General features: G+C 45.3%; 7 protein-coding genes across 8 annotated transcripts; 3 read left to right on the top strand and 4 right to left on the bottom strand.

The window, feature by feature from the left end:
- Positions 1 to 715: 715 nt before the first annotated feature.
- GL218_07519 (uncharacterized protein) lies at positions 716 to 2,386 on the top strand (the record flags this gene model as incomplete). The annotated part of the gene is made up of 2 exons (XM_033584278.1): positions 716 to 955; positions 1,034 to 2,386. The coding sequence occupies 2 exons, from the start codon at positions 716 to 718 to the stop codon at positions 2,384 to 2,386; spliced, it is 1,593 nt and encodes a 530-aa protein (XP_033432428.1).
- Positions 2,387 to 2,798: 412 nt separating this feature from the next.
- GL218_07518 (putative fasciclin domain family protein) lies at positions 2,799 to 4,343 on the bottom strand (the record flags this gene model as incomplete). Its single annotated transcript, XM_033584277.1, has 2 exons — positions 2,799 to 3,533; positions 3,630 to 4,343. The coding sequence occupies 2 exons, from the start codon at positions 4,341 to 4,343 to the stop codon at positions 2,799 to 2,801; spliced, it is 1,449 nt and encodes a 482-aa protein (XP_033432429.1).
- A 2,290-nt stretch (positions 4,344 to 6,633) lies between these two features.
- On the bottom strand, positions 6,634 to 7,488 carry GL218_07517 (AB hydrolase superfamily protein YdjP; the record flags this gene model as incomplete). Its single annotated transcript, XM_033584276.1, has 1 exon — positions 6,634 to 7,488. One exon carries the CDS (start codon positions 7,486 to 7,488, stop codon positions 6,634 to 6,636), a length of 855 nt encoding a protein of 284 aa, XP_033432423.1.
- Positions 7,489 to 14,356: 6,868 nt separating this feature from the next.
- GL218_07516 (putative fad binding domain protein) lies at positions 14,357 to 14,722 on the bottom strand (the record flags this gene model as incomplete). Its single annotated transcript, XM_033584275.1, has 1 exon — positions 14,357 to 14,722. The coding sequence occupies one exon, from the start codon at positions 14,720 to 14,722 to the stop codon at positions 14,357 to 14,359; it is 366 nt and encodes a 121-aa protein (XP_033432424.1).
- An 808-nt stretch (positions 14,723 to 15,530) lies between these two features.
- On the bottom strand, positions 15,531 to 17,799 carry GL218_07515 (Lactose permease; the record flags this gene model as incomplete). Of its 2 annotated transcripts, XM_033584274.1 has the most annotated exons (9): positions 15,531 to 15,868; positions 15,983 to 16,022; positions 16,076 to 16,341; positions 16,415 to 16,434; positions 16,537 to 16,626; positions 16,679 to 17,148; positions 17,237 to 17,400; positions 17,463 to 17,556; positions 17,689 to 17,799. In XM_033584274.1, the coding sequence occupies 9 exons, from the start codon at positions 17,797 to 17,799 to the stop codon at positions 15,531 to 15,533; spliced, it is 1,593 nt and encodes a 530-aa protein (XP_033432426.1). The 2 variants fall into 2 exon arrangements, with proteins under 2 accessions (XP_033432426.1, XP_033432425.1); XM_033584273.1 differs by lacking the exon at positions 16,415 to 16,434 and having other exon boundaries at positions 16,076 to 16,166.
- Positions 17,800 to 20,708: 2,909 nt separating this feature from the next.
- On the top strand, positions 20,709 to 21,239 carry GL218_07514 (putative acetyltransferase protein; the record flags this gene model as incomplete). The annotated part of the gene is made up of 1 exon (XM_033584272.1): positions 20,709 to 21,239. One exon carries the CDS (start codon positions 20,709 to 20,711, stop codon positions 21,237 to 21,239), a length of 531 nt encoding a protein of 176 aa, XP_033432427.1.
- A 673-nt stretch (positions 21,240 to 21,912) lies between these two features.
- GL218_07513 (4-amino-5-hydroxymethyl-2-methylpyrimidine phosphate synthase) lies at positions 21,913 to 23,164 on the top strand (the record flags this gene model as incomplete). The annotated part of the gene is made up of 5 exons (XM_033584271.1): positions 21,913 to 21,947; positions 21,997 to 22,099; positions 22,153 to 22,221; positions 22,278 to 22,427; positions 22,484 to 23,164. The coding sequence occupies 5 exons, from the start codon at positions 21,913 to 21,915 to the stop codon at positions 23,162 to 23,164; spliced, it is 1,038 nt and encodes a 345-aa protein (XP_033432419.1).
- Between the last annotated feature and the right edge of the window lie 498 nt (positions 23,165 to 23,662).

The following is a 23,662-nucleotide window of genomic DNA, read 5'->3' as shown; positions in this document are numbered from 1 at the left end:
GATGTTTTGAGCAGTAGCGGAGCTCTGTTATACTTGGAGTTCACGTATTTAGTGGGACAAAGCTTATGATAAATATGCTTTCCGACACTTTCTTCTTAAAATACAAGGTTAAATATGTCTGGGAGACGGGACGTGGGGAAAGCTGTTGGGAGCTAGTCAGCTACAGCATGGACACTCACTTTATAGGCCTCGGCTTCGTGTCAGGATAGGTAGTTTCTTGAGTTCTCTTAAATTCCTAAGGGAGAGGTGGGCAAGTCTAGGTAATCTGAGCATGACTAGTGGGAATGGCAAAGGCGCAATGGAAGACGGAGAGACACTGCCGGCGGTCCCTAAGTAAAAATCCATGCAGATTGACTTGAGCAAATCGAGGCTCGGCTATGCGGTGGTGCATGTTGCTGATATCGGAAATATGCTGTATTAAGGATTATGACATTCGTTGTAAAGTATCTCCACTTCGGAGCACCTTCATAATATATTTATAGACTTTATTGTGCGATTAGAAACTCGGTATTAATTAGTGTTCCTTGGTTGGATAATTCATTACGAAAGCCTATGAGACAAATTTCATGTGAACAAACGTTCAACTCGTATATCATCTTATATTTAATGGAGCTTACACATTTTTTAGGTCATTAGTTACTAATTAATTTACTACATTTTCAACTTCTCTTACAACATAATTCATGAAATGTATACTTTCGAATAATGCGGAAACATGGACCAAGATGTCGATCAGGGCCCGCCGGCCTCGCAGGCTAGCTCTCATTTCCCGCTACTAGAGCCCATTTCAGGCGCGACGCTATATAAGCTTGAGTCAGCGCGTCGCGAGACTCTTAGGCGTCGCGGACGAGTACGGACTGGTTGTGCCGAAGTGGATGATGCGGTGTTGCTAGGCGGCTTGGAACGCGGGACCGTTGTGGGGGTCAGTGCTGAGGATATTGAGTTCGGGCTTTTGGTGAGTTTTGACTAAACGCGTCCCCGGGTTCTACTACGACGAAGATGGAAATTTGGATTGACAGTCAGTACGGGATAGGTCGGGCTGCAGACCGTGGCGCATATGATGGTTTTCGAGGGTGCGAATAAGCAGAGGGCGGCTATCGTTACTACGTTGACGCCGGCGGCGATACTTCCCGCGCTAAGGGATGTTATTAGAGCACAGGTTCAGGCTGTTTTGGGCCCGGCGGCGAATCAGAAGCAGGAGGTTGTCAATGCCGAAGTGAGACGCTGTCTCGAGCGGATTTCTATCTCGAGGGTTTTTGATGTCGAGGGCTTGTGGGAGGTCCTCAGTGAGCTTGAGACGCCGCCGTCTCTTGGGCGTGATGCTATTCTAGAGGAAAGGGAAGAAAAGGCAGCTTCTACTACGGCTACTACTGAAGACAAGGAGCATCTGGCTCATGCTGAGCCGCTGGGTTCATTCCCATCAAGTATGTCAGAAGGAGAGGGCAAGGTTGAGGCAGTGGAGGATATTCCTCCATCACCGCGGCCTAGGACGAAGCGGGTAGAAGTAGCAGACAGCGAAGACGAAGAAGAGCTAAGTTTATCACCACCGTCTCTACAAGATCAACAACTATCCGTACCGCCGCCACCATCCTCTCCTCCAAAACCATCTCCTTCCCCTCCCCCTATTGCTCCAACCGCACAAACCTCTACCGCAAACGCAGTACCTACAAGCACCCAAGAAAAACCGTCGCACATCCCAGACCTAATCCTCATAACCCATTTCTCAACCCTCCTCACAAACCTCTTCACCCGCTCCGCAGACAACAAGGCCAGCGCACACACCACCTTGCAACTACTATCCTCGCACCTGCGGTATTTAGCCCGATCGTCCGATGGACCGCTTGTTATGTTTCTTAACAGTACTACTGCCACTTCTACATCTATATCTACATCCGCATCCGCAGGCTCATCTACTTCTACCGGTACCTCCCACGTCCCACAGAACCTCGCTTCAGCAACAACAGCGAAGAATCGTCCTCTGGAACCTACACTCCGTTCTATCTTCCTCCCCGCGCCTCTACCTGGAATAGGAGCAGGGGCAGGAGGTAGTAGACGGCAGAGTAAGCCCGCGTTCGGCGCTACGTTCGCGCAGTTCCTCGACTTGCATATTCTCTGCACGCGAGTGCCGCGGACGCGGGCTGATGCGGAGGCGTTGGCTGCGGGGACGTCGGGGATGGTTCGGTGGTGTTGGGTTGTGGAGGTTTTGCTTGATGAGTTGGGGGTGGAGGGATATAGGGATGGTGACGAGAGTGAGAGTAAGGATCTGGATGGTGACAGTGGTAGTGGTAGTGATAATAGGAGGATATGGAGGAGTAGAGAGCAGCGATGGGGTGCTGTTGATGTACGTGGGAGGGTCAGGTTTGTCGATGCGGTTTTGGGGGTTTAGGGGTAAATATGAGGACGAGAAACCCGGAAGGGTTGTTACTGTGTTTGGAAGATTGTTGATTACTGGCCCTGGACGACGGCGCTGATGGATGTTTGATAATTGTAGATGAGTATAATTCTGTTGCTATACGTAGGTATCTATCTAACCCAAACCAAAAAACTTCATAAGCCTACATAGGAGGTGCCTAAACTAACATGATACTCGTTCAGAAACTAGATCCAACAAATTTCACCCTCGTTTGCATAATGCTGCATACACACTCATCAACAAGCCCTACTTTAGCCCTCTTTTTATTCTCTAACGTGCATAACATAGAGTGGCGTTTCTACTAAGCATGATTTCCATTTTCCCATTCGTATACTCATCAGGGGGAACACTGAATTCTTTCCAGATCCCCGGTTTCATCCCACGCTTACAACTCACCAATACCCTCCTCTCCAGTCTCACCCTTGCCAATATCCTTCTTAATAAAAGGCTCCAACCTCTCAACCAACTCCTCAACACTAATCTCACCCTCGACCTCTCCATTCCAGGCACCCTTGTGATTGTGCGGCGGAATCAAGATGTGATCAACAACCTGCAACACCCCATTGCGGGCAAGACCATCTTGGATCGCGACATCGACGTGTCCGTTAACTTTAATAGTAATGAACCCAAACCAGCGCGAGATATCCACCGCAAGATGCGCGTCATCAAGCAGGGTCGGGAGGTCAAGATGGTAGTGCTTAGCGCCCTTCGTCTCAGCGCCGTCTTCCTCTTCGGCTGTGTCAGCGTCGGCGTTATACGCTAAATCCAGACTCGGCGCGAAGCCCGCGGCCTTAGGTCCGTAATACGCGTCCGAGTATAGCGTCTCGTTGGCTACGATGTGGTACGCGAGAAGCGCGCGCAGGTAATGCAGGCCCTTCTCGGTATTGAACAGGAAGGCGTTGGCGCCGGGGCCGAGACGCTGGAAGGCCGTGTTGGTGGGTGCGAAGACGGTTAGGCCGGTCAGCTCGTGGTGGGAGTCGCCGTGACGCTTGAGCCCTGTCTTCTCGGCGGCGAGCTCGAGAGTGGAGAATTTGGTTGGGAAGAGAGAGATTAATGTCTTGGCTGGGGGTGGCGGGACGAGGATGTTGTCAACGCCGTGGAGGACGCCGTTGGATGTGTGCTAGATAAGGGGAGGAGCGTTAGTATAATTTTTAGGATAGAGGTTTAAGGGGATGGAAGGGTTTAAGGGGATGGAAGAGAATGGAGAGGGACGTACCAAGTTTGCGTAGACGATCTTGCTGAAGAAGTTCAGCTTGACGCCGAATAACCCGACACTAACCCGTAGTCGCTGAGGGCGGCCACCGAGCGATTCCTCTTCCAAGGCAGTCGGTAGGGTGTGGTGAGCGAGCACGCGACCAGCGGGGTAGAAGTCGGGAACAACGTGGTACTTGATCAACTTCTCGAGGAACTCCTTAGGCGGCTTATGATCCTTGTCATCGTGGGGGATCTTTTCGAAAGCGTGATCAGTGGGGATGAAGGCGGTGATGTTAGCCGAAGTGCTGTTCAGCTTCTTAACTATATCCGGGTGTTCATCAACCAGAGCCGCGAACTTCTTGCTGTAGTTCGACGCCTTAATGGATTGATACACTGTCAGATTTGTGACATGCCAATGTCCGTGCCCCGGGACGGCGTAGTCGGACGGGGCGAGGAAATTGGTAATCTCGGATCCGACTTCGAACTCCACTTTGGGGAGCGAGCTGCTCAGCTTGCTGGCCTGCTTCTCGAGAGCATCGAGGGCAGTCTCGAAAGTGCTCTCTGCAGACGAGAGGAAGTCGTTGAGGTTGTGGGTGCGGTCCCACCATGATGATGATACGGGCTTCTCTGCCTGCTGCTCAGGCTCTAAGACGAGCTGCTGAGAGGTGGCTTCATCGGGTATCACGAAGGCGGCGGCTGTGGCCGCGAGGGGCAATAGAGTAGTTGAATATCTCATCTTATCGATGGATAGTCCCTAGACGGGCAATTGGGAAGTTCGGGATCTACGGAATGGCCAAATTATATAAATGTCTAGGTAGTTTGGAAGCTCGGGACTTATAAATTGATGTCTTATACTATAATTGATATCTGGCGGCTACCGACATCAAGCCTGTATAAAACAGTTGAGATACAAGAATTGGACCCGGAATTAATCGTGGTCTACACGCAATTGGGAATGATGAGAAGGAAAGAAGACGAAGAATAAACAGTGAGATTCTCGACTCTAATACCTACCTCTCGCCTCCCTAGGTGCCTTACTCTATTAGGCAATGCTTTTCGATTATAGCGTAAGGTGATTTCTCCTTGTGTTCGCGTCATGATTGCTGGCTGAAAGACGCCTTACGTATTGCGTATATGGCGTGTTGTTTCTTATTGGTAGCTCGGCCGAGTCTAGGCGGGATGAGAGCTTTATATCCCTGTCACGGAGTTTAGAAGATCGGTCAGTTAACGATCCCGTTTCCCGATCAGACATCTTATTGGTTGCTTTTCTGCAGAAGATCTATCTTAGGTATGTTCTATGTACTTCTAGGCACCAGGATTACTTTCAAGGCATCAAGTTTCCGGGCGTTGAGTCTTGATTGGTCAATCTTGATAGTTGCTAAGACAAATAATTAACGTATGTGTATGAATAGAATTGTTTTTGAACTTGTTTATACTTCACTCATTAGTGCCTAATACAATACACCAAACACAGTGTTTTTTGTATGAGCCTTGTCAGCTTCTTTGATATTCTTTTATCATTGGGCAATTTGAAAGTTATTGTGTCACTAATGCTTATAATTTCTAACTGATTGTAACATACTGTGTGACCTAACAATGTGTTGATATGTATTGTAGATTAACTTCCTGTCTAACTTTACTGTCTAACTTATACACACGTATATATACACACGTATATATACGCCCTAGTCCCGCAAGTAGTCTTGCTTATTTAACAATCAAACTAGACTTCTAGTCATAGGTAATAACTAAATATCTCTTTCAAGTTAAGTTTTAGAATAATAACTCTCCAAAATTCATAATTCATAATGGGTAACCCATCCATTCTAGAAATCCTACGATCAGGCGAAGACATCACTACAACTAAGGTCGTGTTTTCCGAAGATGAAAGGAACCGTTATATACAATGGACCACACCACTCACGCGTGCCGCGATTGGCCTCGCAACCTGGTTACCGGAAGTCGACCCCGCGGCAATTATCGAGTTCGTCGAATTTCCAAGGATACAGCTTGCTGTATCTAAATTTGAAGGTGAATATTGGTCGAAAGTTTCCGAGTTTGACCGTATGCACCGGTTTATCAGCAGTATGGATTTTAAGAAGGCCGCGGATAGCTTCCAATGTTCCCCTGTGGTCGACAACCCGAGTACTAAACTCATAAGTCTACGCCCAAAGCGACCATACCATCATATCTTGACCTTCATGCGGGAAGTGTATACTTGGACCATGATAGAGAGAACCGACTTGGCGATTCGGCCGTATTTAACGCCAGGGAATAAATACCAAGTCCCCATTTTAGTCGGTACGCTTGCGGCTTATTTATTTATCTATGGACACGATTTAATACCTAGAACCCCTGTAGAAGATGTGTCCAACTCATCATCGCAGCGGCAAATGCTCCCGGTTTATGTAGAATGGCGGGCCCGTCACGATCACAGCGATCCGGAAGCTTCTCGGCGCCTCCTATACTTATCTTATGAGAATGCCTATCGATACCGCGTACGGCAGGAGTATAGCCAGGCTGGATGGTTGGAGACATTGATGCGACAGTTAAACCCAGAATTCTTACGTCCTGAAGAGATTGAAGAGATCGAAGAGATTAGAAAGATAGAAGGGGAAGTAGAACGTATAGGTGAGTCTGAGTAAGGTTGACAACCCTGTTCTCTCTTAACACCTTCTCCTAGGCTCCTGTATTAATGGCCATCCCTTTGGTCTCATCTCTTAATACACATATCTCCTACGTCACCGAGAACAATAATACATATTATATTTAGGACTTAACTAGCCTAAATATTAGTCTAGTACATAATAAAAGTTGTGTTTATTCCTTACGTATGAGATGACTAGGTACCTACCTACACACGCTATGATGAGAGTTTTACATGCCTTTAAACTGATAATTCTACTTAGATGTTCTTCCAAATACTCATATTTCCTATAGAGTAGAAATATAAGTACACTTTATATTGCTAAAGATCAACCACACTCACAAATCAACCACGACTCATGACTGACACAGATGATTATTCAACTACTCAAAAACTCCTCCAATATCCGGTTGAACTTGTCCGGATTCTCCCAGAACAGAAAATGGCTTCCCCCCTCCTCCTTCTCAAACACCTCTACCCGGCCCCCCGTCTGCTTCGCAATCCACTCCAGCGCCGCTGTGGGGAACACGCTCCCCTTCGCACCAAACGTCAATGTGGGCACGGTGATCCGGGAGAAAATATCCCGATAATTAATCGCGACATGGTCCTCCATCAGCGCCGCCGCGGTTTCCGGCGACGCCTTCATCGACTGGGCCAGTGCCCACTCGATATCCTTGGGGTCCGCATCCGGCGTGTAGAAGCTGCGCGACAGCGCAGTCCATGCCTCCTTCCACTGCGGACTGCGCAGAGCATTTGCGATGTCGAAGCGCTGCGAAGGCTGGAATATGGCAGCTGCTTCGGCGACCTGTTCGGGCGTCCATGCTGGGTTGACGGTCATGGAGGGTGACTGGTCGATGAAGACGAGCTTGGAAATCCGGTCGTGTGGGAATAGATCCCAGTGCGCCCAGGTCACAGACGAGCCCATCGAGTGTGCGACGAGAGTGGCGTTGCGTAGGTCGAGTTGCGTTAGCAGGGCCTCTAGGTCCGCGGCAAGCCGCGATATGCGGTACCCGAAGGCAGGCTTATCTGACTCGCCGTGGCCCCGGTGGTCGTACGTAGTAACGCGGTACTTGATCTTGAAGTGCTCGACCTGCTTTTTAAATTGGGCTGCTGTCTGGACCCAGCCCGAAATAAAAACTACGTTGGGGCCGGAGAGGGGCCCATCTTGCCAGTAGCGGAGGCGGACGCCGTCGGGTGTTGTTACGTAGTCGGATTTAGACGTGTTAGTGGCCATATTCTTAAAGAGTATATGTTAGATGTCTGTTAAGTGTAATCATAAAATGCCAATGGTGAGGTGGGGTTCATTCGAACGATATCCTAACGCCTCCCCCTCGTCAATCATATGAGGTACCTATCCATATATACCAAGTACCTAAGATGACTTACACACATGGTTTGTAAGCAGTCAGGGTATAGATATCTCCAACGATCCTTTGTGCGGAGAGTTATGGAGTTTGGACTTGTTCTATTAAAGGCGGATTGATACGAGGTAACCTGTAATATTATGACCTATTAGCTCGGCTCCGCTCCCTAGTCCCTACTGCGGATAGATCGGCCAGTAGAAATGTTATACTCTGGGTGGATTTTTAATCCTGAATAAGCATTAGATATACTCGCTATTTTTTTTATAATATTGAATATTTCACGATGTCCCTGCTGACTGATCACGAAATATCGGGATGAAGTGGCGGGCCATAAACGAACTTTAGCAATACCTTGTAAGTAGGCGAATGATTTTTGAACTAATTTTTTTTTCTAAGGAATTCTATATCTAAACTATGTATACTGATTACTACCTACTTAGAGGTACATAATGGTAGATCCTTTATACTGAATATCTCGTCTAGAATTCTAACAAACACGATGAAAGATAAAATTGAAGGTACCCGAGTGACATGACTCAAATAGTCTTTCTTATAGCTTTAGGTACTTTACTTTGTACGAGGAAGGGAGAGAAGGTTGCGTATGCCAGACAATAAATTTCACCTGCTTTGTTTGATACCTTTTTAGCCGTTCTATGTTCAATAGTCGCGTGCCGGACAATTTCAATGTAAAGGACATAAATGCCTCTAGGTATATAATATCGGCGCTGGCTATCGCGTTTCGCTTCCTCTAGACACTACCTAATACATCAACTAAGAGGGAATCAGGCAAGAGTAAACCTATTCCCTGCACCGATTCAAACTCATTTCGAGAATTACTAGAAAAGGTAGATATTTTATAAGTTCAGAAATCCGTATAAAAGGTAACTAGGTGGAAACCGTACCTGTTCAAGAGTACTTCGAATAAATAGAGACGGCATTAAGGGGTGAGAAGCCTCTTAGCATTATCGAATTCATTATTAAGACGTCTCCTTGGTGTATTTTCTAGCGAACAGTCCAGAACCCTCGGCAGTAAGTCCGCATATGACGGTAGGCCATATAGAAATGGCCATAATCACCCCAGTCAGTCCCCCATGAGTTCCGAATAATAAAGAATCCATCCTGTGTGTGGTTCCGAGGTTCGTAACCTACCGCTAGGAATGCATGCCAGTCGTTTGCATTTTTATCGCTCTTTGGGTCTTTTGGCACTTCTATAATAACATTGATCGTTAGATAAGGGTAAAATTTAGACTTAATTATATACATACGCATTTGATAGCCGTTACCTTCATTAAGGTTTTTCTTGTAAAGCCAATCGCGTGTGCTCATGGAGAAAATGAAGGGAAACCCGCTATCAAGACAATCTATGAGCTTATGGTGTGAGTGTTCCATCTCAATCGCCTCGTATGTTGCGGTAGTCTGACGAGCAAGATGTTTTGCATTTTCACTGGGTTCGTTTGCTGCCCTGGATCTAGGAGAGAATTTATAGGTGCTCCCATCATTACTCTCTTTAAATATATAGGGCCAAAGATGCTCGGAACATACACCTAATGGCAGAACACGAAGAGCGTCCTCAACAGAAGTACCAATATTGAGGTTGGTGGCTTCATGGAATAAATATCTGTATCCTGAATTCAAGCGGGCATAGTACCAAATGAATAGCCTGGAAGGAATAAAATCGGATCGACCTGCCTTTCTAATCGCAAATTCAAATGCACCGGCTACAGCATGGGAAACACAGCTTTTCATAGCTAATTGGTTGTAGGCCTCTGAAAGATGTGACCGAAGGTCAACACCCAAGCCTAGACTGGGATTTACGGGAATTATAGCAGGCCCGTGAACATAATTGCGTGAATCTGCGTGGTTGAGATAAGGACTTGGATGAGCAGCATACGCTATTGGTTTATTACCTAAGTCTTTCTCATTCTGCTAAGTACCTAGGTTAGTTTATTGTCAAGAATGGTTAGATCGCTAGAATTAACACTCACTTCTTCTCGATCGATATCTCTTTCAAACCGCGTTTCAAATATATTCCAGCGTTGTTTGCTGGATGTAGGGAAAACTTGCCGGCTGTAAATACTACGTTGTGAGAAACTATGCATACACTATCAAGGCGGTCGGTATTATTACTCACTTGGCTACCTGGAAATAGCTTTGTTCACTACTGTCAGATCCAGGGATGTTTATTTGGCCCCCAGGGAGGACCCCTGGAGCCCTGTGGATTCTTTGGTTTATAGTAGGATTTATATTTCGAGTACGAAGGGCAGCACCGGTTGCCGGGTTGCCCAGATTGGCACATGGAAAAGTTTTGCACATTGTTTTGGAGATAAATAAGAAATGATGGGAATATAATGATAATAGAGGTCGGACTCGAGGTAATTATGATATCTATTTATATTACTTTGGCATTGATGTAGCTGTCAAGACTCAAGATGAGACATCTTGAACAAAAGATACCTTCCGTATGTATTAGATGGCCGTTGATTTGTGTAGCTTAGGTTTGAACCCCCTGCGGAACAACTAGATTGTTTACGCCTCTTCTAGTCTCACCTTGTCACATCAATACCTTTCTTAACAGATGAGATAGTATGTATGTTCGACTTTAGCTATAACTTACTCGCGAGTGCGAGACGCATATGAAATTCTATATCCAAGATTATGTCTCACATTGGCAGCATAACCTATAGCGGTATCTTTTTGTAAGGATAGTTGAGATTAGCACTGCAAAGCCAGAAATATAATTATTAGTAAATTAAATGAGGCTACACAAGAACATCTCTAGAGCACCTAGAAATTCTCCGACATAAACTTCTTAAGTATGAGCTATATCTATGGTATGATAAGAGCGAAAGAGTGCACTCTAGTAATAATACATCGTAAAATGAGATGGCCTAGGTCTGGCTTTTTTGCTTTCACACATTTTCTACCGTCATGCTTTATCGAACCTGGTAGCAATTGCTCTATATAGCTCGCGATCTCTACTATTTCCGTACACAAGAAAAAAATGAAGTAACCTCGGAGGAAACTTACTTACTAATTCATATTTATTCACGTTGCTACCTAGGTAAACATGTGAAAGAATGAAACAATCTTGTACTCCCTCTACTAAATTTCTCGTCGCTCAAGAAACGGTTTATTCTTTTTTATCTGCGAAGCGTCATATCTACTCTCTTGCCCAGATAGAGTACTTCTACCTTATTGTTATTGTTCATATTCGTACGAGATATTGAATAGCTACGTTGGCTGCTGTGATGAGCCTCTGTGAGACGTACTGGTAAGAATCAATGGATTATCGCGCCGTATCAGGGGTCGCCTAAGAATGGGGGTATTGAATAACCAAGAGAGTAAGTTCCAACTGGCTATCTAGATCAATGAGTGTATAAATGGGGTAGCATGACTAGCTCTGTAGGGATAACTAATGGCTTTGCATTTATCCTTAGCACTTGTCTCGCTAGAGTGAGTGCTGTTGCTGATATACGAAGTTATCATAATCTTTGGTAACTCCGAACTTTTTCTATTTTATCATATAGAAGGAGGATGGTTAACTAAGCGAAAGCTTTAAGAGGTGAATGGAATCTATATGCTTAATCGACCTTGGCACCATTTTCACTTTCGTATATTGGCGTAATTCCATAGAACTCTAAGTCATAACGATACGGAAGCTTGCTACTGGCTCTTTTCAGTCTAGCGAGTAATCTATCAGGGGGAATTGTTGCGCGGATAGTAACGACAGCGCAGGAGGAATCCTTGTCAAATCGGATAACGGAATGTATAAGTAAGTTCTTGACACCCTCACTCAATTCAGGGTTAGATGTAAGAATATATTGTAGGTCACCCTGAACGGCTTCATAAGACTTAGCGATAGGAATTGCCCTAATGCGTAGAGTAAAGGTTCGCTCAGGTCTACTTAGAACTTCAACATCAAGCAGATTGGCATTGTTCTTCGAATGTACTGGCTTGGACGAATAAAGATAGAAGTAAAGTGAAGTAAAAAATGTAATAATGGCGGTACATAAGAATAGCCAAGGCCATTCAATGGGTCTATTCGCGAATATAAGTGAGGGCCCCATGAGATACGTGACGTTGGGGGTTTGAGTGTGATTATCCTAGGGTACTAGATAGAATTGTCTTAATACCTGGAAATAACTTAGGTAGGCAATATTTATAATACTGTAGCTTACTGGAAGTGAAGATCGAATTTAGGGCCGCCTAGAAGGTTTGTTGCCTAATGACTACCTCTAATAGCACGCAGAAACAGGACAAGTAAGCCTTGGAACAATAAGATAAACTGTCTCCCTGCCTCCTTGGCTGCCTTGCGGTATATTGTTTAGAGACGTGTTAATTTGTATTAAGGGCAAGCTGAAGTCAGTGTGGTGCATATTGACCACCTATGTGTAATATAAAGTATAGCTTATGAGGCAATTACTTACCTAACATCTACCTATGATCTAGTACGTTATAGTTAGGCATATTTGAGTATAGAAATATCTCGTAGATACCTACCGGTACATGAGACCTTGATGTAAAGATTATGTGAAGTATATGCACTTAGCATTTGCGAGAAAATGAGAAATGTTACTCTCCCCAATGAGAACTTATTTACAGAGTTTATGCCTAACACCAGTCGACACAAGCCAACATGCCAGGCAAACTCACACCAAAAATATTATAAATAAGGTGCACTTGCTACCTAAAATTTAGAATGTCATCCTTATTCTAACATCAAAAGCAAATTGCTACCGAAAGGCTGTGCCGGCAGTTGCTACACCACAAAGCCAATCCCGAATAGCGAAACAGGTCGCTATTCAGCCCCTTTTTAAATTGCCCCTAAGCCACTATGAGCAGACCAATAGAGGAGGTTCTACCCACACCACCATTCACAACTGCACACCAACTGAGCAATTCTTTGACACGGCACTTACTTGGATATCCCCAAATTCTGCTCCAAGACCTACCCAGACTCTGGGATTTTCTATACAGGGAACTTTGCTCGGAAGACTTAGATCAGGTAGCGGAGAGGCTCTGGTGGATGTCAAAGCAAGACAGCGGAAATATCTCTCCGCTACACAGACAAATCGTCAAGGGTCGGTCGATTATTGTTACAGAAGATCCGAAATTACATCTCGTGTGGATTCACGACCGAATTTTTATCAAGCCGCTCCCTCGCTATTTAGTATCCCACGCATTTTGGCAATACCTCTACAGCAATCACAATGACCAGTCTCGCGAACGTCGCGCTTGGATTCGTAAGGCGAGTCTAGGATATCTAAGAACGTACACGTATCTTATAAGATACGAATCTGATTTTCGAATCGCCCAAGAGCCAGGCTTACAACTTGTGCCGAATGATGTGACGTGGGAGCAATTCTGCAACTTCGCCGCGGACTTGGCTAGTATTTGTGATGACGATGTCTCTCCTCGATATGCATACGGCGAACTCCGGTTGACAAGATTGAACCTATATGCGCCACTACTCCTACATAAATCTCATTTTCAGCGAGTGAATTACCAATATGGAACATATTTCGCTCGATTTTATGGTCCCTTCTTATTCCTAATAGGTATTGGGTCAGTAATTCTTAGTGGACTGCAGTTGTCTGTTTCTGCTAGACAGAGCCTATTGGAAGAGGGCCAGGAATTTCTGTCGTCGTTTGCACTTTGGTTTGGTGTCACGGTCATACTGCTCTTCTGTATGGTATTCTTCTCTTTGTGTGGTCTCTTTGTTTATAAAGTTGCTAAAGAGTGGATGTATGCTATTAGGAACAGGGGTCGAGTTTCAGAGCAGGGAAAATGGTCAAGAGACTGTGTTTAGTTGTGAAGATAAGCAGATAAAAGTTTGACATGTTGTACTATTAACCCCTATAGAATTTAAGTTGACATAGTGATTTTATGTACATTAATAGGAATATGTGTACCAGTAGAACTCGGGAACATTAAAAGTCCTTTCAGTCTAGGTAAGAAATACCTATCCCAAACTCATGTCCGTATACAATATAAGCAAGGTACTTTTAACTAGATACTAGTGCCCTCTCCCGTATATACCAAAAGAGAGTAAATGTGGAAGCAGGGCCAACAAGGCCAATGGAAACTGGAAGGAGTAGGATACAGTAAAGCCAGCTTGTTCCTATTATACCGGCACTGTTAAGATCTAAGAAGGAATATATCAACCACAGAAAGGAGCTGGTGAAGAAAGATACATGATCAGCTTGAAATATTTTTTGAACAAAGGGGATAAACTCCGACGGCACTTCCGATGTGGGTATGAAGATAGTCGCTAGAGAATATGGCGAGGAGAGTAGCGTGTACCCCCAAACACCAGTGGATATTGTACCAGCTACCGCAAGGAGACTTTTAGGGGATGCGAAGCTAAGCTTAGATAATAGCGGTTTGGTAAGCCTGGAAAGTAGAACATTGGCAATACCAATGTAGAGAGGGCTCATCTGCCAGGCCCAAGTCCAATAGTGTCGTGTAGTTAGCTCCGGAGCGAGACACATAGCAAAGACTTCGGAGGTGTGAAAGAGGAAGATAAGCAAAAACACAAGCCCACTACCACGGTTCCAGACACCTCGATCCCGAGCCGGTACTCGGGCCAGATCGGATGCAGTGGGACCAAAAGTCAAGGACAAGAAATAAAAGATCGGGGCTACTGGTCCTATACCTAGGAATTGCCCAGCAACTGTAAATACAGTCGGGCTAGAAAGCTTTATTAGTCACTTCTCGCTCATTAGGTCTCATATCAACTCACAAATAGGCAGGCGTGTAAGCGTAACCGACACGGTAGGATTCTAGGATCCATATCGCATATACTGGCCCGAGGTCGGTAAGGAAAGAGAAAATCTGCCACCAAGCCACAGGGTCGTATCCGAATGTCGAAGCCGAGAAGGTTGCCATTCCTCCGCGAAATATGTTATCAAGGAAATATATCCCATGGAAGTTGTCTATTATGGGGATCTTCCCGCCATCCCATTCGATTACTCCAGAGTCGGCGAATGGCTGTTGAAATGCTACTATCGTACTCGGATCCATGATATGCAAGCAGAAAGCTGCGATAAAAAGAAACGGCACTGATACGACAGCACGCCGGAGCCTAGTCCCCGCGGACGCCATGATTGAGAACTCAGATATCAAAGGCCAGGCCTGATATAATAGAAATAATTGACAGAATCATATGCAGGGAAGTAAAAACAGAGAATAAAACTCGAGAATCTTGACCCTATTTCTTACAACTGGGGCTACAACAGTTTACATAGGTCCGTAGACTAATATACGTCTAGGGAGTTGACGCTTGGACCAGAACCATGCAACTATCCGGCTACACAAGCATGGAGGAATAATACATAGGTATTAATGTTCTCTGATACCTAGTCCACGTTGATCCGTGAGGCGATTCCGTCGGATTTCAGCCAAGTCCGCGGATACTACTTATCCGCTAAGTGCATTGTCAAACCATCCACCCTCTTTACTCTCCCTAGATTATAAATTCGGCTCGCTAGCAGGGAATTTGTGACACATTAATATAGGTATTAGGCAAAGCCATGCTTACATTTACGAAGAATAATATTCACGATAGGGTAGATGCTACGACAGTGCGGCGCAGCACACCAAGCCCTTGCATATAAACTTTACGGAGCAAACGCTTATTCATAAGGCCTTATAATATCTTCGCCCTATCTATATCTGTGCCCGCCAAAATGTGAAAGTAAGATCTCATCCGATTCGCTATACCAATGACTTAATATTGTCGGTCGGATCTCGGATTCGGCCACGACATCGGATGCGGCGGAACGGCTTCGACAGCTTCGACGGCTATGACGTGGGATAACAGGTAAACATATTATTCCATGAAAGGTTTCATGCTATACAGGGACCGTAGGCTCTTATTCGCAACTCGATGCCTGAGGTCTCTTTTCTCCACTTAAACCCCTATTTCTTCTGTCCCATCAGCGGCTTTTTTGTCGGCATGCTCGGCCTCGAGTTGCTTATCAACGTTGTTCTGAACCTTGTCCTGGACCTCTTTGCCTTCGAAGATGAACGAGAGCTCTTCTAAGGTTCTGTTATATGTCTCTGGGAATAAGAAGTATACGGTCGCGACTTCGAACAGGATCCATACACAATAAACCAAGTAATATTTCCATCCAATTCGATCCAGTGCTACCGGGTTCACGTATGTGTTGAAGAATACAGCAAACCTAACCGTTAGCTGCTCGACCGCGATACCCTTAGCTCGTTGCTGGTACGGAAATATTTCAACCACTATACGGGCTTCAGTCAGCAATCACCACATAAAATTGCTCCTAATTCAGTATGGTTGCCTGCCTCACAAGGCGGATAGGTGAGTGCAATAAAAAGTAGTAATCAGCTGCTTACAGTAAGTATATGCCAGCGCATTCCAACCCAGGTTGTAGAACTAGCGAGCATGTCAGCTGTGATAGTGAACATAAGAGGCGTAGAGTAACTCACGGGCGAGTACGCGAAAATGAACACTAGAACTGCTATTGCGGCAGCCGAAGTGTTTTCGATAGCAAATCGTGCCGAAGCCACTGTCCAGACGCTATAAACTACAGCTGTGCCAATCGTACAAATCAAGAACCCGACGCGGCGGCGTAATAGTGGTGCGACGATGGCTACGGGGACAGCATTTATCAAACCCCAACATGTGTTGCTCAAGATGACTTTCTGAACAGTGCGATTATCCGTGATCCCGACAAGATTTAGAATTTTCTTCACTGAGATACGTTAGCAAGACACTATGCATTATCACGACCCCTCTAATAGACGTGGAAAGTCAAGACACGGAACCTGAAAGAGACAGCGTATGTCTTTGTCGATCCGAGGATTATTTTAACTTACTACTTAACCATTAGTGTTACTGGACGATAAATAGGGGAAGCTTGTACCACTGAGTGGACGAGCACACAGACCTGTAAAAGCTAAGAAGCCCATTGCCACTCCATTGGGTAAAGAATCCAACTATTGCAGCAAGTAGAAACCTGCGTCTCATCGGAGGATCGCTACAATATAAAGTCAGTATATACGTAAGACAGGCGCCAGGTGGTCGCGTACCGGAAAACATCGGCCCACACGAATGCCTTAGCTGTCTCCCTTTCTTGAGCAATGGTACTTTGGATCTGGGCAAATTCGAGGCGAACGAACTCTTCGCCATTGTCCCCTTCGCTGTGGTACTTCTGAAGAATCGCGTATGCTTCGTCACTTCGATCGACTGAGATCAAATATCGCGGACTCTCGGGACAAAATGGTAGAGATAATATCTGACACAAGCTCGGAACCAGCTGGAGAATGGAGGGTAACCTCCAAGACCAAGTGCTAGTCATTTGAAAAGTTCCATAGGTGACACCAGCCGCGACAATGGCCCCCACGTGCCAAGAAGAAGTAAATAGGGAGGTCATAGTCGGCCTCTCCTTTTCATACGCTAGCTCTCCAATAAGCGCGGAAGCGTTAACAATGGCCAGGGGAATACCAAATCCGAGTACCCAGCGAGATGCGAGAAACATATCGCTATTCTGAGACCCCGTCTATAAAAATAATGTTAAATATATTATCACTCTTTCACTCTTTCACTCTTATATCAAGGCAAGGTGAGGAAGAAAAGGACCAAAATACCTGGAGCCCAGCACCTAGGCACAAGACTAGCGATCCTGCGAGGATAGACCAACGGCGCCCAAGATACTGGGAGATGGTGGGAATGAAAGGTACTGCCATCAAAGCTCCAAGAGAATACATGGCATTTAAAAGACCAAGTCGACCCTCTGTAGGATTGTCGAAGTCTCCAGCTTATTAGCTAAAATTGTTTCAGGACACGTAGGGAACTTCAATGGGACCCTCATACATGTAACCCAAGCCTCCACAGCTTGGAGGGAGTTCATCATCGAGGAGTCAAACCCGGACGTCCATTCGACACCCATCGCGGCTGGGATCAGTATCTGTATGTCAATGTCAGAAATGGACATAGGATTTATAACGATCCACATCAACGTGAGTATTTCACGGTCATTAACTATAAATCGCCACCACAATAATGCGTAGGTTCGAACCATCTAATGATTATTACTAACAAGATAAAGTGCTCTTAAATTCGGCTTCTGATACCATCTTTTAGTATCTGCTTTCGCAATGTTCGCCAAACGAGGGTCGACATGATGTTCTTTAGCCCCAATGATTGCCATTGTGACAATATCTCAACTTAAAGCCGTAACAATGTTGGTAAAGTTGAATTGGAGATTATCATTCGAGAGCGTCGGTAGTTCCTTATAATAAGTCGAGGCGATCGTATTTACGCCGCCTGACAATCTGGGAACGGGGACCGAGTATCCGCATCTGATCTTAGCGAATATTTAGCCGTCCATCTACGGGACCGAGTAAGCCGGCCACATATAATTACGCGAAAGCCTAGGAATTTCACACAAGTTAGGCGAGTTAGAATGGTATGCTGTATACTACAAAACGAATAAAAAGGGGTCATTAATAGCAGATGTATTTTTGGAAATACTACCTCTTTGCTATATACCTATACTACGGGCCGACTGACAAGGGTTTGCGTGGGTTACGGATTGGAGAAGCATACATGCATAGACTAGTTTCTTATCATTTACTCGGCGTTGGAGTAATGGGGAAAGTATGTCGCATTGCTTCTGTGGGATGTAGTTAATCTGGTTTATACGTGAGAAATAAACAATTTATGTCTATGTTTCCCGCACCTGTAACTGACAGATACATGAGTGTGGCTTTCTAGTCGTACCCAGCTAGAACTAGGAATCACACTAACGATGGTACAAGGGTTACAGGAACTTGGTATGCCTTGCTTGAGTAGCATAGATCAGGCAAAATATCTAAAATCAAGGACTAACTATCTAGGTCGAGTCCTATATCTACTTGTATCCGGCACGCAGCATTTGGTCTGCTAAGGGTGGAAGAGGCCAAAATATTAATACCACTATTCATTCAAGAAAAGCCCGAGAATTATATTTATGAAGTTAATTGGGAAATATCAGCCTCTAAAGAAATACGAACAACAATCTTCGAGATGGATGGTATTGCGGGAGGTGAGTAAAAGAGAGCTTATTTATCGGCATACCTTTCATTTCTAACAACCAGTGACAATACTCGGCCTCGATCACCCCTTTTTAGAGCTCTAATGAGAAGGCATAAAGCTATGCTAGAACGTATTCTCCAGACAACATTGCTATCGCTAGATTCTTTAGTTTGTGACGGAATATCTGCGGTCCACACCGCAGTTTTTTGGCCACAGGGCTTAAGGATTCTCCTTAATATTTGGCCAAAAACTAATCTAAATATTATATGCCATGGTCTCACGCCTTTGGGACTCGCAATGTTTGCAAGTGGCGGTATTTGTCAAGGAAATCTTATGGAAGTATGCGAAAATTGCCCCTGCGCCGAATCGATTCAAATCCTACTAGAATCTGATTGTCACGTCACCGAAAGCATCGACAAATTAAGAAATTTAATTTCAGCACGACTTCATATCTCATATAGAGCTTTATCCACTTTTTTAAGCCATATAAAACAGTGGCGAGAAAAGTTGATGCACCTGGCCCAAGATAACCTCGACGAAGCCGAACAAAGACAAGTTGGGCTATACTGCTCTCCAGTCTTAGATTGCGCAGCGCCCAAAGTCATCCAAAGCCTTGAAGCTAAAGGTACTTCCCCATTCGTCGATTTACAACTGAATCCAGGTGACTACCGCCTCTCTCATTCGTCGCATTCAATATATCATTGGATAAACCAGGTTTACGAAGCCGAAATTGTCTTTGAGCTAGGATTTTGGGATACCGACGTTTTTTATAGGGGAATACCCCCAATCATGCGTAAAAATGTTCCTCTTGAATACTGCGAATGGCTTCTTTCACATGGGGCGAGTATCAGTAATACGGTACCTTTGATTGGCTGAATCTATTCCTCGGGCGATACCGTAACCCTCTTACAGACATGCCCTAAAATAACAGTTGCTCATTACCTTATGTACGTCTCTGGCTCAGCTTGGTGTGGGCCCCTTTACGAGGAGATTCGTGGGACCGTAATACGCCTTGTTAACAAGATTAGTAGCTTCTAAGCAGATCATGTTTGCCGATGTGGTTGTACTGATAAGGAGCAAGGATGTAGTGCTCTGTCCATTTTCCTCCGAACAGTTTTTTCAGATCTAGATGGAATACTGTTTCAACCAAGTCTGATAGAGGATTTTGAAAATGGTGGCGTGCAGAGGTCTTCTTTTGCAAACATAACGATACGACTACTTGCGTTTAAAATCCTAGGAATCAGGCACACATGCCGCGACAAAATACTTGATCATTGTCTAAAGACGCGGGGTTTCCCTCATCGGAGCGTGCTGGAATCCCATATTGAAGACTTCCCTTATATTTGCGCCGAAGATGAACTTCTCTTGGAAGAGTTAGAAGAACTAGTAGCAGAGTTTCAGGATCAATTTTATCGAGAAGAGAAATCTCTTTCAAACTTTATCAAAAGATACTTGGCAAAGCGCATGGTGCAGGTCTGGATGAAAAGGGAAACTAAACGATCGACGAAGCAAGAAAGAGATGTCGCCGAAGAATTAGGTATACAACTTAGTGAAGGAAATGAGAAGAGAACTCAGACATCAATACGTAAACCTGAAAACTCGCTTAGAACCTTGGAATATTTGTTCGAGAGATGGATAATATCTACAAGTAAAGTTGTCCAGAAATGTCATATAATGAATGCCATATTTACTTAAGGGGGTGACTCCTTATGTTTATCGTTGTGGCATCCTGTTTCTTTTTCGTAACATGAGCTCTAAATAAATCACGTTTTGAGCCCTTCTTACTGTTCTATCGTTGGTATTATTCATCCCCCATCGTGAGAGTGTGTGACGCGGGGCGGGCATTAACATAGGGATATGTTGATTTACTCCGATACCGGTGAACCTCTATAAAAAGATTTACCAAGGTCAGGGGCCAGTACCTAGTCACATACCCAGTTATTATTATTATACAGAACAGTGTAGAAGAAAAAGTCACTTTATACCCACAATCGAAGCTAGCTGTGAGAGAAGGATTATTAGACACCAACTCCGAAGGCCAATATGAGCAAAATTCGGCTTCGTCGAGAGGCAGACTTACCCGGCTGCGCTCTAGCTCTCAAGGCTGTTTACGCTACAAATGGATATCCGGTATACGGAGTAGGCGATGCGATAGGATTCCTACAGACCGATGATACGGCCTGGGTAGCCGAGAATATGAATGGCGAGATCACGGGTCACATTTCCCTCTTCAAGGCCAGTCCATCCGATGTGGCAGTAGCAATGTGGTGGCAGTTACATCCTCAAAAAGAACAACCCATCGCAGTACTGGGAAGATTATTCGTACATCCCGAGGCCCGAGGCGGCGGAATAGCGAATAAGTTGATGCAGACTGCCCTTGACGAAGCGCAGCGCCGAGGCCAGAGGTTAGTCATGTTTGCCTTGGCCAATGTCCCGGATGCCATACGAATGTACCATCGACTAGGCTGGGAACACTTTGGGACGACGATTTTTAGATGGAAAGGAGATGCAGGTGAGGAACTAGAGATGGATGCCCAGTGTTTTGCAAGCCCCGTCTCGGCCGATAAGAGGTAGTAAAACTCAGGGTCTCGCTTTGGATCGGGCCATATAATATCACGCAGTTAGGCACGTGTATCTAGCATCTTCTCTGTTAACGTATGTTGTTTTCATGTACCTATCTCTTTAGTAGATTTTAGACGAATCAATGTCGTTCGAGAAGAGAGCTTATCGACGATCAGTTATATCAAAATGATGATAGACTGCATGACGACCCACTATCGGTGACCTACTGAGCATATTTACCCCTCATCTTGTCCTATTAAGTATTAAAAGACCTTCTCATCCCCCCTAAACTCTTGTGCCGAATTTCTAAATCTCTCATCGATATTTACTTCGGTTTCTAATAAGCTCGAGCTCAAGCTTAAACTCAGTTCGCATCACCGACAGATTATCTCATTGGTATGGTCTTAGGAAGCACCTGCCATCATGGAGCTATCTCAGTATCAAGGTAACGTTGGACAAACGCATGGCGGGTGCTCGATGTTCTTCGATCCAGTTATAGCTTTCTCCTCTAGGTACATACCTAGGTATGTATTGAGGAGGAAGTCTAACTGGAGAGAGGCATTAGGGCTGAGATTACACCGTTCAAACTTGATCTGGATAATTCCAGCGAAAGGACATGCTGCTTTCCCCTCCCCCTTGTTAACCCGAGCAGCTTAGTATTAACTGGAGCAGTTTTTGATCCATCATGTCTACCGACAAGATCACGTTCTTGACCAACTGGCAAGCATGGAGAGATCTACCGTAGATAAGCATTTACTAACGCCAGCAGGCACGCCACGCCGTATCACGCACCCCTTTACCTCGCTCAGGCCAGAGGATATTTTAAAGATGAGGGCATCAAGGTTGCTCTTCTCGAGCCCAACGACCCGAGTGTATGCTCTAAAAATGCTGTATCATGCGTAGATTTAGTGCTCATATCGTATAGGATGTTACCGAAATCGTCGGTACCGGAAAGGTCGATCTCGGCTTCAAGGCTATGATCCACACTCTTGCCGTAAGACACCATTGGATAATCGACTAAGTTAATTCAAGCTAAGAATCGTTATATAGGCGAAAGCCCGTAACTTCCCAGTCCTATCCATCGGGTCGTTACTCGACGAACCTTTCACGGGTGTTGTGTACCTTAAGGATAGCGGTATTACCCCTGACTTCACGACTCTCAAGGGAAAGCGAATCGGCTACGTAGGCGAATTTGGAAAGGTGCTTAATTGATGTACACACTTTACTCTATAGCCTTGAATTAACTGGCCTCACAGATCCAAATTGATGAGCTTACCTCTCACTATGGCATGACCCCAGATGACTACACTGCTGTCCGCTGCGGTATGAACGTCTCCAAGGCCATCATCAAGGGAGAGATCGACGCCGGTATCGGTCTAGAGAACGTCCAGATGGTCGAGCTCGAAGAGTGGCTCGCTGCCCAAGGTCGTCCCAAGAGCGACGTTCAGATGTTGCGCATTGATCAGCTAGCTGAGCTAGGCTGTTGCTGCTTCTGCACTATCCTATACATCGGGAACGAGAAGTTCCTATCCGAGAACCCGGAAAAGGTCCGCGCATTCATGCGCGCAGTCAAGCGCGCGACCGACTTTGTCATCGCAGAGCCGGAGAAGGCGTACGCCGAATACGTCGAGTTCAAGCCCATCATGGGCACCGAACTTAACCGCAAGATCTTCGAGCGCTCATTCGCATACTTCTCCAGGGACCTTAAGAACGTCCACCGAGACTGGGAGAAGGTCACCAAGTACGGCAAGCGTCTTGGCGTCCTAGACCAAAACTTCCAGCCCAACTACACCAATTCGTTCTTGTCCTGGTCCCTTGATGGCGAGTCTTCTGACCCGACTGGAGATCAGAAGCGCATGGCAGAGCTGCAGAAGGACGTTGCTTCTAAGGGTGGTTTCCACCGTTTGGAGATCAACGGCACCGCTATCCAGGCTTAAGGGGGCCAATTATACTCATAGTATTACTTCGTGCATGCCCAGGAAAGTCGTTTCTTGCGTAGATTCACTCCTTAGGTAACCAGAAACCCCTTGGACACTCCTTGAATAAGTCGCAAACTGGATAGTTACTCTATACATGAATAGTAACATAAATTTGTGTAATCTTTCTTGGTGTAATCGATGTGATGAATTGCTTCAACATGCTATGAGCTGTAAAATGCCAATCGTTCAACACGAGGAAACTGAGTTAAACGATAATGAGTGAATGGAACGCGGAAAGGGAAAACAAACAGAAACTCATTGGCCCTCCTGGCTTATTCATACCCGTGTCATAAACATGCCAAGGTCCACTCTAAGATTAACCTGTGTCAATCAATAAATATATGTGTATTCCGTACTCCACTAAGTACCTAAATCCCGTTCTGTTGCCCGTAACCCGTAGCCAAGATCTCACTATCCCCATTCCGGTCGCGTCTCGCAACATCATCGTCATCAATC

Source organism: Daldinia childiae, assembly GCF_008694065.1.
Source record: "Daldinia childiae strain JS-1345 chromosome Unknown Scaffold9, whole genome shotgun sequence".
NCBI classification, from domain to species: domain Eukaryota; kingdom Fungi; phylum Ascomycota; class Sordariomycetes; order Xylariales; family Hypoxylaceae; genus Daldinia; species Daldinia childiae.
This window is presented reverse-complemented; position numbering and strand designations above follow the sequence as displayed.